This window comes from Panicum virgatum, chromosome 5N (genome assembly GCF_016808335.1).
Source record: "Panicum virgatum strain AP13 chromosome 5N, P.virgatum_v5, whole genome shotgun sequence".
NCBI classification, from domain to species: domain Eukaryota; kingdom Viridiplantae; phylum Streptophyta; class Magnoliopsida; order Poales; family Poaceae; genus Panicum; species Panicum virgatum.
The window spans coordinates 65,460,799-65,473,966 of NC_053149.1; the positions used below are offsets into that span (position 1 = coordinate 65,460,799).

General features: G+C 43.8%; 1 protein-coding gene across 1 annotated transcript; it reads right to left on the reverse strand.

Moving 5' to 3' along the window:
* Nucleotides 1-127: 127 nt before the first annotated feature.
* On the reverse strand, nucleotides 128-9,057 carry LOC120672241 (protein PSK SIMULATOR 1-like). The gene is made up of 13 exons (XM_039952557.1): nucleotides 8,697-9,057; nucleotides 8,042-8,577; nucleotides 7,060-7,382; nucleotides 6,357-6,449; nucleotides 6,166-6,256; nucleotides 5,973-6,066; nucleotides 4,842-4,939; nucleotides 3,375-3,444; nucleotides 1,844-1,944; nucleotides 1,399-1,515; nucleotides 1,207-1,283; nucleotides 1,059-1,103; nucleotides 128-975 (listed from the first exon to the last, which is right to left on the reverse strand). Exons 2-13 carry the CDS (start codon nucleotides 8,375-8,377, stop codon nucleotides 465-467), a joined length of 1,956 nt encoding a protein of 651 aa, XP_039808491.1. The 5' UTR covers nucleotides 8,378-8,577; nucleotides 8,697-9,057; the 3' UTR covers nucleotides 128-464.
* Between the last annotated feature and the right edge of the window lie 4,111 nt (nucleotides 9,058-13,168).

Here is a 13,168-nt window from a genome sequence, read left to right on the forward strand (position 1 = left end):
CTCATCATCGCGAGTTCATGATAACTGGGTATGATCCTGCGCACGTGTGCGAGCATCCACGTCTTCACTGTGTCAAACATTTCACCCTCAAGAGGTGAAAGACTAATGAATCTTGGCAACACAGAAGAAAACACGACGAGATCTTTGATACTCTTTTCTCCTTCAAAACTTGCATTCCTTGTACAAGAGCTAACAAACACAACAAATTCCTTTTTACAATAAAATTTCTCTTTTCACCCCACCATATATAATACAAAGTTGGCCTGGGCATATGTGCCTGTGGCCAGCATCTCTACCTTGGTTGGTGCCTTCAAACTGGCACCGCGCCGGTTCGTTTCAAGCTGACACCTTGCTGCAGACAATTTAGCTCAACAGATTTCTTGTATCCTTCAAGCAATCTGCATTTTCAAGATCACATATTGCAGAATGTTTTTGTGGTTTTGGCATCGATTAATCTAGATTCATCATTGTAATCTTAGATTGTCAACTCTATCGATCACATCAAGGGCTTTTGTCCGATCGATCTCAAAGTCGATCACAGGAAGCAGCCTCCTGATTGATAGCAACTCTTTCCTGTTGCCACTGCTTGGTGAATGGCTGTTACTTTTGCTTAACCTGCTTTGCTTGTTATGCCTTGCCTTAGTGTCAAACTCCTGGCTTTTGCTTATACCAGGGATGAATTTTCTGTACTTGACATCCCTTAGCATATCTTGATCTTCTTGTGTCAGGAGAGGTGATGAATTGCTGCTGGTTTCATTTGGTGACAATGTGATTGAGGTCCCCCTTTGCGAAGGAGACCGGACAGGAGACTTGATTGGAGACCTCTCACCATTAGCAGTTTTGGACTGGCTGATAAGATGAAGCCACAAAACAAGCTCAAGGATATATGCTTCAGTCTTGTCCTTGTCAGCATGGTACAGTGTCTCAATCCGGGTCAGGTCCATCTGCCCCATTGGCTTGCAGTTCACATCTGACCTGTATAGGACAAAAAGATCAATTTCTTTGATGTTCTAGCCATTTGCTTTTCCAGTTAAAATTGAACAAAGTCAGTTATCAACCCTGTATTTGCCCATTCTCCAACCCATCCGAAGCCATGGTGAGCCCTGGTATGAACAGATCATCATAAATTCAGTAAAAAAAAGGGGATAAGCAGAAGCCTGTAGCTGATTTTGCATGGTATATTGGTATGAAGGTAGTTTAGATTACTTGGTGGTGTTAGATGCAATAGGGACAAGCCACCGCAGGGTCTTCTCCATTTCAGCCTTGATTTGAGAAACAGTAAGCTACACAAATCAAGTAAAAGCTTACATTAACTTTACAGTTACATGTAATATGCATAGTATGGTGCTGACTCTAAAGCCTACTATATTTTCCAAGTCATGGCAACATCCCGCATACCTCTTCCTTGACTCCAAATGAGTGTAGCTTAGAACGGAGAGAAGACTTTATTGTAGGTGGCAAACTTTGATACAACGCATCCCTTGTGTTTGGAGGAATAGAACTTGATCGAGAAACCTGCCAAACGATCAACCCTCGTTAGACTACCAGAAAATTTTTTTTGAGTTTTGTAGCACAACAACAAATTCATAAAAAGTTGAGTTTCCTAGCACAACAACATTCAATCTGTGTGTGACCATAAAACAAGTACCCCCCTGAACTTAACACTCCCCAATCCTCCATCCCCATAGAAGAGCTGCATTTTCTCATTGGAATACTGGGCAGTAATAGGTAATGTGATATTGACAAAATTGCAGCAGCAATGCAGACACAGAGAAAATGACCTATTAAATTTTCTCTTCATGCCACAGAAAAAATAATAAAATAGTGGGGTTTGTGAACTTACAAGAGTATCTATCTGACTGATGATATTGGCATAATGCAGCGCAAGGCCTGCTGGACCCAATCTATTACGTCGTTTGGTAGGTTCCTGCGATTCCTCATTGTCTGCATAGTGTTAGAATGACAAGCTTCAGTCAATGCTAAATACAATAGTGGTGAAGAAAATCATCATAGCATTCAGCGTAAAATCATAATATGTTTAAAATTTAAATCATGAACATGCTTATGTTTTCATTATATGCAAATTACATATTAAAAAAGAAAAGTTTGATCATAGATCACAGATGCATGAACAATTGTGAAATTATTTTCCCAAGGCCTCTTGCTGTGACATAACAACAACAACATAGCCTGTGACATAATGGCAGAAAATACATCAGATCCACAGATTCTATAAAGTATGGCATACAAATGATGACTTAAATAAGGCACGAAACACATCCCTGTACTATTTAAGAAATAAGTGTTAAATAAGAAGAATGTTTTATATACTTGGTAACCAAGAAAATCAATGGGCACAGTTTCTCAAGAGGGAGTGAGTGTGACAATGCCTGTTAAATGCCAGTGGGTTAGCTTTATTTGTAAGAACTTGAACTGATTTGCTTGTGACAACCAGCGGTTTGCTAAAAAGTCAGGCCACCCACTCGGCGGATATGCACGCATAACAATGCTCTTGGGCTTTCGCCTTCACTTCGGCGAAAAGGATATAAGTCAGTGTACTCGTTTAGACTAGCAATGTCATACTACCCCCCAGTCCCCCCTATGCCCGATACCTTGCCCCGGAGCCACTTGCCATTGTGGCTTGCAATGGGGGTGGATGCTCTGATATCTGTAACACCGCAACCAGGTTCGTAGGCTAATGATTGTGACACCTGAGTAACACCCCAGGACCTGCGTTCAACTCCCCGAGGGAGCAAATTTCAGGGCTGGTTAACCCCCCCCCCCCCCCCCCCCCGTGCAACGATGGCAACCCATAAAATAGTGGCAGGGGCCTGGTGTGACAGCCGCTGAACTGTGGTTTGGTTTGGGCCCTCCTACCTGGGGGTAGTTGGAGTGCACAGTTAGCCCCGGTACAGTGTGGCCCTATAGGGTCTGCACTGGGAATTTTTTTCTATCCAGAACACTGTGCGGCCCAAAGACCATTAAAAGCCCAGCCCACCCACAGGGTGGATACACATGTATAATAATCTCTTCAGCTTTCTTCCAAAAGAAGTAACCGGTGCTATGGCTTAGGCTGACAAAACATATAATCTAGTTGTTTGGGTGGTAGTAAAAAAAAAAAGGTGTTACATTGATTCTAAAAAACCATTTATAAGTAAACATGCAGTCCTTGCGCTTTTACTATAGGGAGTAGGGGCACTAGAGTGGAGAAGGTGAAACTGAAGTATGACTTGTGACACATTAGTAGGGACACTAGAATGGAGAAGGTGAAATTGAAGTATCTCTTTTCAGCAATAAAACAATCAAGAGAATAAACTAGCCGAAAGCCCAATATGTGCACAAGTTTCGTATGATATAATCACAAAGCTTAGTACCTGAACGCCCAAAGGCACTATGGATCTCCAAATGTAAGAAGTGCACAATGTCCACAAGCTTTCCCATGACCTAGGAGGAACAATTATGTTCTGAATTAGTAGAACAGGATTGCGTGCTTTCCTAGAGCTAATAACTTGCTGATATTATGGCAAACATCGACTATAGATGCATAATAATAAATGAAAAGAGATAGATGTTAAACATTTATGATACATATAGAAAACATCAAGCCTTCAATTCTCTGGGCCCTTTTTTATCAAAACAGTGGACCGTAATATGGTTAATATACCATAGCAAATCGATGTTATTAGAGAATCTATATCCCAGTCTCAATTTGGTGGACCGTAGCTATCATTTCATATGATGGAAATTAAAATCCAAACAAGATAATAATATGCAGAAATATGATTATCCTATTATCCCTTAGACTTCCATCTAACCATATCAGGTTGTTCGTTTGACTTTAAATAATTGTATCCACGGCTGCATAATCAGCAAATATCTTCTGGTGTGCAAAGGAGGTGCAGGACCATGGTAGTAAGACACAATCGCAACATGGCAGAGGCATGCTAGGCTGTAATCTTTTTTCTCATATGTCACAGGTTTATCCAGGAATCAGGAAGGAACTTAAGGAAGAGGAAGCTAGAGGCATGATTGAGAGGAGGTGGCAGCAAAGGCATTGTCGCATGGAGAAGGCAGTGGAGCGCAAAGAGATATGAAAGCGGGATAGTTTTACCCCTTAATCCTGCTCCCTTCATTCAAGGATGGACCCAAGAGGCTAAGATTAGATATTAATAGATCAGATCATATCTTTACAATATGGAAGGTTCTACAAGACTCAACGAGCAAGTAACCAGACATGGGACACTGCTACATTACTGTAAAGTACACGGGTGCTACTGTTGTCACTGGACTGGAGCAGGTCCATGGGCAGGCATAGGCCCATGACATTATGGTTTTGTTTGTAGGATATTATAACCTGAACAAGATGCAAAAATTATGGGAAAAAAACTATAGAAAGCAAGTGATTGCTTACGGTGTTACCCTAAATGTTTAAACGGACTAAACAGTCACCTACCGTTGAGCTATTTATTCAGGCAAAACACCCATTTAAACAGACTAAATGGTGATTAAACGGGATAAACGGCTGATTAAACGGACATGGTAAGCCACTGTATAGCATGTACACGGGCTAAACGGCCGTGTACGCGAACAGTGATTGCTTATTACTCACAATTCTTGGGTAGAGGGAGAGAATAAAAACTTCTACCGACAAGTGGCTTCTGTGGATACTCTTAGCAACCTTTTCTTAGATTTTTGGCGGAGTTCAATTTATATTTTAGAATAGAGTATCTATTATTAATGTCATCAACTATATATTGACTAAAATCTTAAGACTGCATTGTTAACATAGCTACTCAATCATGCAAGCATAATGACCAGTTAAAATAAAGCTACATACCAACCTCTTCCAGATTTTTGGACCATAGAGATTTTTTCCTCAAACTTTTAACATGCTTTCGTTGGCTTTTCACTTCCTGCTTTAGTATGTGCAGGTTATCACCTGCAAATTAACAGTACCACATTCAGCATCATATCAAATGACAACAATAAAACAACAACAACATAGCCTTTTTTCCCCCAAGCAAGTTGGGGTAGGCTAAATGACAACAATAAAACAGTGCACAAAATTCTACTCACGAAACGATTAACAATTTGAACCATTAAAATATAGTCTGACACACAATACCAAAAGAAGAGGAGAAAAGAGGCTTGATGCTCCAGCTAAAGATCCAATTAAATTGAATGAAATAGAATAAATTACATCACTAGCATAGAAAATGATTAAATTGTTAAAATGCAGCCCAGATAGCAGCAGTAGTTGTACACTTGTGCATTAGCATAGGAGGAACTTAATTGTACAGGCAGTAATATTAAAATGGAAAAATGTACTGGGAATTGGAAGGGGGGGAAATTCTCCCCTAGGGGTTGTTCTTATTCGTAACTCATGTCCATGTTAACAAGAAGCAGATACAAATCCAGCTGTGCTACAGACTCAGTGTACTTTAAATCTGCATCATCTCATTAGACCTTAAGCACAATCTTCTACTATTGGAATTTCATTCAGGTCAACCTGAGCAGAACAGAATTTGACTATATTCCTTCCTCAAAAGAAAGTTAAAACAAGTGCTGGACGCAAGAAATAAATTGGCTACTTTGAATTTGTCAGGTGCAGTTGATATGTCAGATCAATCATCTTCCCTCAGATATATTGGTCTAGCTGCTGCTCACCTAACGGCAATTATACAGACAGTTGACAGTGATAGATGACAACATAAGAGACCAGGACCTTGTTTATGTATGCATAGAACTGTCAAAGTCACAGTGAATTTTATAACATCAAGCCTTTCTTTTACAAAATTGGTCACTTAGAAGACATACATAGTATTAGCTTCAATCTAAAGTTTTTTTAACGATAAAAAACATAATAACACCAACCAAAAGATACATAAAGATGTTCTTTCAACCAAATCAGAGGAAAACACATGCAATCCCTATAGATGATTCCATTATATTATCATACAAATTGGACTGACCTCTTGGCACAACACTTGAACCATCCTCTTCTTGATGTTTACGCTGATAATCTTGTTCAAATCTATCCAAGGCATGCATTTCGTGGTATAATTCCTACAAGATGGGGTAAAAAAAATAATAAAGGTTACATTAAACAATTCTCAATTTCTCATTACAGAGCATTGTTTCCAAGGCATAGAAATATTTACTTACAGCTGTAAACTGAACACAAGTCACCAATTGCTGCATTACTGATTCTGCCTCTTCTTTCAAGTGATGTTGAGGGGTCCGTTCTGATGCCAGCCTGAAAGAGTTTGATGCATAAAGGCACTGAGTTAATTATCAATACCCCAAGATTGCTACTTCTATGATATCAAAGGCAGGGGCCAAACAATGAACTTTACTTATCAAAATAGCGATCCAAGTTGTGCCACTGAGGGTCCTTGCAACGATTCCCAAAGCGAACAACTTCTGTGGAAAACACTTTCAACTCTTCCCTGTTGGACCAAACAAAAGTTAAGTAACTACAGGTAAGTTTGCTACATAGCCTGGTTGAAGTTACTTAAATAAAATAATGGAATAAGCCCATTTTTGGCTCCTCATCTCTTCCATTTGCCCAATTCTAACCCCCAGCTATTGTGCCATCTAAACTTTGGACCTCAACCATCAATCACATTTAACCTTGACCCCTCAGCACATTTGAAGCTGTTTTAGCCTGACAAGGTGTTGGTTTTCTGTATCCATCTTGGTACATATGCCACTTCATCTGTTGATGTGGACTTGAGTTAAAAGCCAGAACCCAGTACCCCACCTTGGTCTGGGTCCGCTTGTCACCTTCTTCTCCTTCCTTTCCCCTTTCTTCGCACCAAAGCAGGGGGTGGGAGGCTAGTGGCTGACACTGGCATGTACCCGATGGAAGGAACCAGCCCCAAGGATGGATTATGGAAGGCCAGTCCACTCGGCGCTCGCAAACTAGCCCAAAGAGTTGGGGTTTAAAATTAGACGAACAGGAGTGTTGAGGGGCTAAACATGGACTTATTCCTAAAATAAACAAATCCTGTAGACAACTGTTGAATTTTATAAAAGCAGCAGAGATTGAACACTAACCTTTTGTCAGCAGCAGCAATCTTGAGTAATTCATCCATATCTTTGGATATAAGATTCTGAACACCTTCTGAGTGAAGCACAGTTTCTTTTAAATGCTTTATGCTGTCTTTTGAAAGGGCACGCATCAGATTGCAACCTTTGACAATGGTATTAGCAACCTCAAATGCTAAAATAGATATTTTGTTGCCCTTTGTTGTAGTGCCTGATCCAAAACCACTTATATTCAAATTTGTCATGCTACTGCCGAGTGTATCTAGCACGTCCACTGCTTTCCCAAGGCCAGCAGTACCAGCTCTACCTAGAATTGAGCTTACTTCTGACACCTGTTTCAACATGGTAAGAAAAGATGAAACATGATACGACATGTATCATTTTGAACATTCGAGGAACAGAAGTCATGAATAAACAGTGAGGGCAAATAATTCTATTTAGGAATGATAAAAGTTCAAAAAGATCAAATGTTCCCTACAATGCACTTGGCAAAATGGTGAGCTATAAAACTATAGTAGTGTGGCGATAAGTAGCAAAACCTACAAGGCACTGTAAGCATGAAGATCAATACAACATAACTGTATTGGACTTGAAAGATGTGCACTCGGTCGCTCAAAAGTATGCAGCAATTCCCACCCTAAGCAAATACAAAGTGGGGAAAGTTTGAGGACTAGATTGACTTGCTGAAGTAGACAAGCAGGGAAATGGGATCAGCAGAGAACAACAAATGCTTTTGTTGCCAAGCACTTAATGAAAACTTGTTAAATTTTGTATGCTAGCAGATCATCCACTAGTTCAAGATATCCTGGTTCCTGAAAGGCTGATTCTACATGGGGAAAAAATGTAAAATTCGCCATGTGCATAGTGTGCATTAATTCAACAACATGAACAACAAATTAAGTTTTTTAGTAGATGGCCACACATGATTGATTCATCTATATTGACATATTGGGCCAAAGTTCACACAAAGTAAGAAGTACTGAAAACTTGCCTTAGCCGTAGCTTTTGCTACACCTATCCCTGACTTCTGCGATGGCAACCGCGCCAGCTGTGGCACCCCATCCCATGGTGCTGCGGAGGAATCTGCAGACACTCCAGGCACTGAAGTTTGCGACACTGATATAGACTGCGGCGGCGGCGGTGGCTGCTGCCGCTGCCGCTGATGTTGCTCTTCTTGCATCTTCTTGGCAGCAGCCTCCCCCACCACAGCCTTCTTCTCCTCCTTCACCACCAGACGGTCATGGTGGTCGACCACCCGGCCGGGGCCGAGAGTGGTGTCGCTGGGCGACTTGTCCACCGCCGAGCCCTTGGAGCAAAGGCCCCCCATTTCCTTCGCCCCTCTTCAACCAAACCCTAATCCTCCAGTGCCAATCGGCAGCTCTCAGCTCCCAGGCACGGAAACACTCCTGATCCCCAGACAGCCTTCTCCCATCCCCATCAAACCGATCCGCATGAACACGAACCAGCTCGGAACGAAGGTCCCAACCGCAGTAGGATCCTGCCGACTCCAACCGGCGAGCCGCGCACCTGCAGACGCCACGGTAACAGCGCCAAGTCAGCAGAAAGGCGCGAAATTTCCGCGCAAAAGCAGAAATTTTTCTCCACGTAGACGCATTACTACCGGAAATTGGCACGAGAGGACACACCTGCCGCGGATGGATCGCCGAGGCGAGACGAATCGGACGCGAGGCCCTGCTTTCCTCACGGAGAATTGGCGGATTTGGGGGAGGATAGAGACGACGCGCTGGGCAGGGTGGGTGAACTTTGCAGCTTCTTGCCTCCTTGAGGAGTAGAGCGGGGGCCGCGCGGGGGAGTAGCCGAGCGTCCACTCCACCAGCGGAGCTGCGGCAAGGGAGGGTCCAGTCCACGGCAGGCGCAGGCTCCTCGGTGGCCAACTGCCACTGCTACTGCACGCACAGCAGCGGCCGCTCGTAACGCGGTGTCGCAGCGGGAAAAAAATGTGTTGCACCCGTGTCGCCGGGCGTGTGTACGCAGTTATTAAGAAAGAGGTTAGCAATTGTAGTATTCATGCCAACTTATTTATTGTGCGCCCTTTCGTCTGATATTTTCAATGCGTCTAGGAGCAACATGCTTCGGATGCAAATGGATTCCGAAAACATTTCCTTTTTTCATGGAGTTGATCAGTTGAAGCAGATGGTTTTCTCTATTCTGTTGTCGATCTTCTGCTCTGTGAAACTTTGACTGGAGATAGTATACCTTAAACAGTCCAAAGCTAGCTCGCCGTGTTGATTAATGTCTATGTTATTTTAACACTGATTAACTGTGATATATTCCCGTGACTATGTGCCGCAATGACTTGGATTGTCCAATCGATTGCTTTGACCAGCACTAAACCTGTCTTAAAATATAGCTGCTGCCTGCTGGGATATGGTATAAGAAATATATGCAAGCATCAGTGCTAGTAATCGTAGGACTTCCAAAACTTGTCTGTGTTTTAACGAGTCATCATCAGCTTCGCGATGAATATTTATAGTACCCAGAAGCTAGTTGCATGGGTTTGTTGGAAGATTAACTCAGTGCAATGAACCAAAGCATTTTCTCAATTATCAAGAGAAGCAGGTATGGACACATGCATGGGAGTAGTAGGTTGGAGTGCTGGGGCAAGCAAAAACGTGAGCCAGGATGGACTTGAGCAAAACAAGAGAACAAGACTCCAGTTAGCATATGTGGATCATGTGGCCAGACAGAGAGTAGGATACTAAACTATGGCTTAGCAGAAACCAGGCAAGATTTTAATGCAAGCTATCGATCTACGGTTCCTACTTCCTAGTCAACTTGAACAACAACTTTTCTGCTGTCGTTTTCGTGTACCAGGTCAACTTTCACGCCACTTCCTTTTAATTTGTTGTCCTTGTAGGAAAAAAAATAAAAGAAGGTGAAAGTAACCCATTTGTTTCTATCTGGTCAGGGGCGGAGACAGGGGGGCGGGCAGGGGCCTGGCCCCCCTATGAGCCTCAAAATTACACTAAAAATTTAAATTTCGATTAAATTTTTATATAAATTTATATGGTTGGCCCCCCCTAACAATGAAAAAATTAGCTTCCTGGCTCCGCCCCTGTATCTGGTTATCCGCTACACTGATCAACAGTGATGGAATACACTTGTGCAAATTAATTACATATATTTACTTCTCTATTGAGTGCTGAACTCGAGTTTTGGTTGTTCGCTGTACCAACACGGCCAGTACAAGTTTCCTTGTAACGCCGACATGTTACTTTCATGATTTACTCCTCTTGTATGCATGGATTTAAAATTATAACAAGTTTAGTTCTAGGAGGATTGTAGGAATAAAATGAGTGTTTTTGTGTGTGTGTGTGTGTGTGTGTGTGTGTGTGTGTGTGTGTGTGTGTGTGTGTGTGTGTGTGTGTGTGTGTGTGTGTGTGTGTGTGTGTGTGTGTGTGTGTGTGTGTGTGTGTGTGTTCTCCAAGCGGGGCCAGTCGACCAGAGCGCGCGGATGCAAGAATCGTCGACAATCAACTATATATTACACACTGAAACTTTCTTTCAAGCATGAGACATTGAGATCTCAGAGTTAGACTCGGCATAGCCCATGGTGTTCACTGCTTTATACATGGAGAGAAGACAAAAAGGAGAAAGATTCACCTTTTGAATTCAGTGGGTGAAATTACAGTGATATGAACACTCGCATGGTCAGTGATTCCAAACTTTAGACGGAAGCCTTCCGTTTGTCCCAGCTTATGAGAGTGATAGATTTTGACGAATCTGAGCAACAAAGTCCCAAAATGTAGCTATCTACTCTGCCAAACTGCCAATAACCCCACAAACTCCCAGCAGTTCGGTGAAAACGTAGAGTTCACTGCATCTGTTCGGATGCGACACGGCTTGTCTCTCCAAACGAGGTTGGGTAGTGACGATTGTTTCGTCTGAAAAAATATAGTAGCATGGCCAGTATTTCCACTGAACTAGATGAAGTAGTACTATCCCGGCACAAGGTTGTTCTCCAGATAGAGCCACTACCTCCCGTCCGCGTCGCGCAGAAACGAGCAAAAAGGAAAAGATCAAATCAACGGCAGAACAAACCCCGTTGAACCGGTCCTCGCCTGAACCTTTGAACCGGTCCGGCAGGAGGGGCCTCTCGCGGAACCGCGCAGCCGCCGCTTGCCGCTTGGCATCATCAGCGGCTGCGACGGCGTGCTCTGCTGCTAGTACTAGGGTCTTGTTGCTTTGTTTAGTTCTCACCCCATAAACTCCGTAAACACAAAAAAACATTACATCGAATGTTTCGATATATACATGGAGTACTAAATGAAGTCTATTTACAAAACTTTTTGCATAGATGGGCTATAAATCGCGAGGCGAATCTAATAAGCCTCTTAATCCATGATTTGCAACAGTGATGCTACAGTAACCATTCGCTAAATATTAATTAATTATGGATTAATTATCATCATTAGATCCGTCTCGCGATTTACAACCCATCTGTGCAAAAAGTTTTGTAAATAGACTTCATTTAGTACTTCAAATTCACAAGATTTCATCGCAAAAATTTTTTGCAAAACATTTAAACACGGTCTTAGTTGTGTAAATTTTAGGGTGTAAAGTATTGTAGCACTTTCGTTTGTATTTGGTAATTATTATCCGATTATGGGTTAACTAAGCTCAAAAGATTCGTCTCGTAAATTACAGATAAACTATATAATTAGTTATTTTGTTTAGCTACATTTAATATTTTATGTATGCATTTAAAGATTTGATGTGATATGAAATTTTGTAAAATTGGTAGGTCAAAAGCCAGCACGGCACACAACCCATCGCGTCGCATTATTGTTGTCCTGTGTCCCGTTGCAGACCGAGTCCAAAGCCAAAGGGCGAGGGGAGTGAGGGAGACCGATGATAGGTTTGGTTGGGTTGGATTCGCGGTCGTGGCGTCGTCCTGCGGCGCGTGTGATCTTGACGGGCTCGGTCGGTCGCTGGCGGTTGCCGGTATCCCGGGGCGACCGCGACGCCCTGGGCTGGCACGGCCCGGGCGGGCGTGGCGACCGGCGAGAGGAGACGGGGATCCAAGAGAGGCCGGTGAGAAGAACGGCGACTGGCGAGGCTGCACTGCAGAGTGGGTGAGTGATCGGCAGCGCGTCGCCGGTGGCCGTGGGCGACGGGAACGGGGGGGGGTGGTGGGACTTGAGAGATGGCGTGCGGTGCGGCCTACTCTACTACGTGAGGCGCGGGATGCCCGGGCGGCCTCCCCGTGCAAACCGGGCCACTCGCCGACGGCCGGTTGACTTGGCTAGCCGCGGCCTGCGGGCTCGTCAGGCGGCGTCAGCCGCCCGCGCCCACATGCAGAGACCTACGGTAGCATACTAGCATGACCACTGGAGCAACGTGCGGCGACTGTGTTGCACGGTACTGTGGTACAGACTGGGGCAATGGCGGCACGGACCGTGCACAGGGATCTCGACCGGACGGCCACGATCGCCGATGGTCTCCTATCCTTTTTTTCCCCATTTTTTGCATCTACGCGTGCTCCCATGGGCGAGACTGCGAGAGGACGAGACGCTTCTCTTCTCCGGGTGGAGGCCCCCCTCCATGCAAGCTCTCCGGTCCTCGGGTCGCCAACCGCTCAACGGCGCCAGGGGAAATTCGTGGCCCTGCCGGACCGCCGGACGGGGCACGCCATTCGTTTTCCATGCATGCACGTGCTTGGAAGCTGGAGCTTGGAATTCCAGCGACCGGCAGGAGTTTCTGGAAAATTTTTGTTCACGGAGACCCTAGCGAGCGAGCGCCTCGTCGGCATGGCGCTCCTTTCGTGATCCCCCGCTGAGAGGGACGGTCAGAAGACCAGATTGCTTCATCCCACACGCAGAGTAGCTTGGATTTGGAATGGTCTGAGATGATGGCACGTACTCACTCCATCCCAAAAAATAAGTCATTCTAGAATTTAAGTTATCCTAGAAAATAAGTCATTTTATCTTATTTATATGTATGTTAGAATCGATTACTGCCAAATATAGGTAATAAATAGAGCTGCATGGTACGCCTGGCAAGTAAAACTACCATCTGCTGCTACTCACTGGTACGCATTCAGTAGGTAAGATTATCACCAGCCACAATTTCTGGGGTCAATAACTGAACGTCTGAA

Excerpts from the sequence above, each read along its gene's own strand:
- LOC120672241 (XM_039952557.1), bottom strand. The coding sequence starts at position 8,377 with ATGGGGGGCCTTTGCTCCAAGGGCTCGGCGGTGGACAAGTCGCCCAGC. Across the intron at positions 6,257-6,356 it reads TTGGATCGCTATTTTGATAA|GCTGGCATCAGAACGGACCC; the intron begins GTAAAGTTCATT and ends AAACTCTTTCAG. Across the intron at positions 3,445-4,841 it reads GGTCCAAAAATCTGGAAGAG|GTCATGGGAAAGCTTGTGGA; the intron begins GTTGGTATGTAG and ends TGTTCCTCCTAG.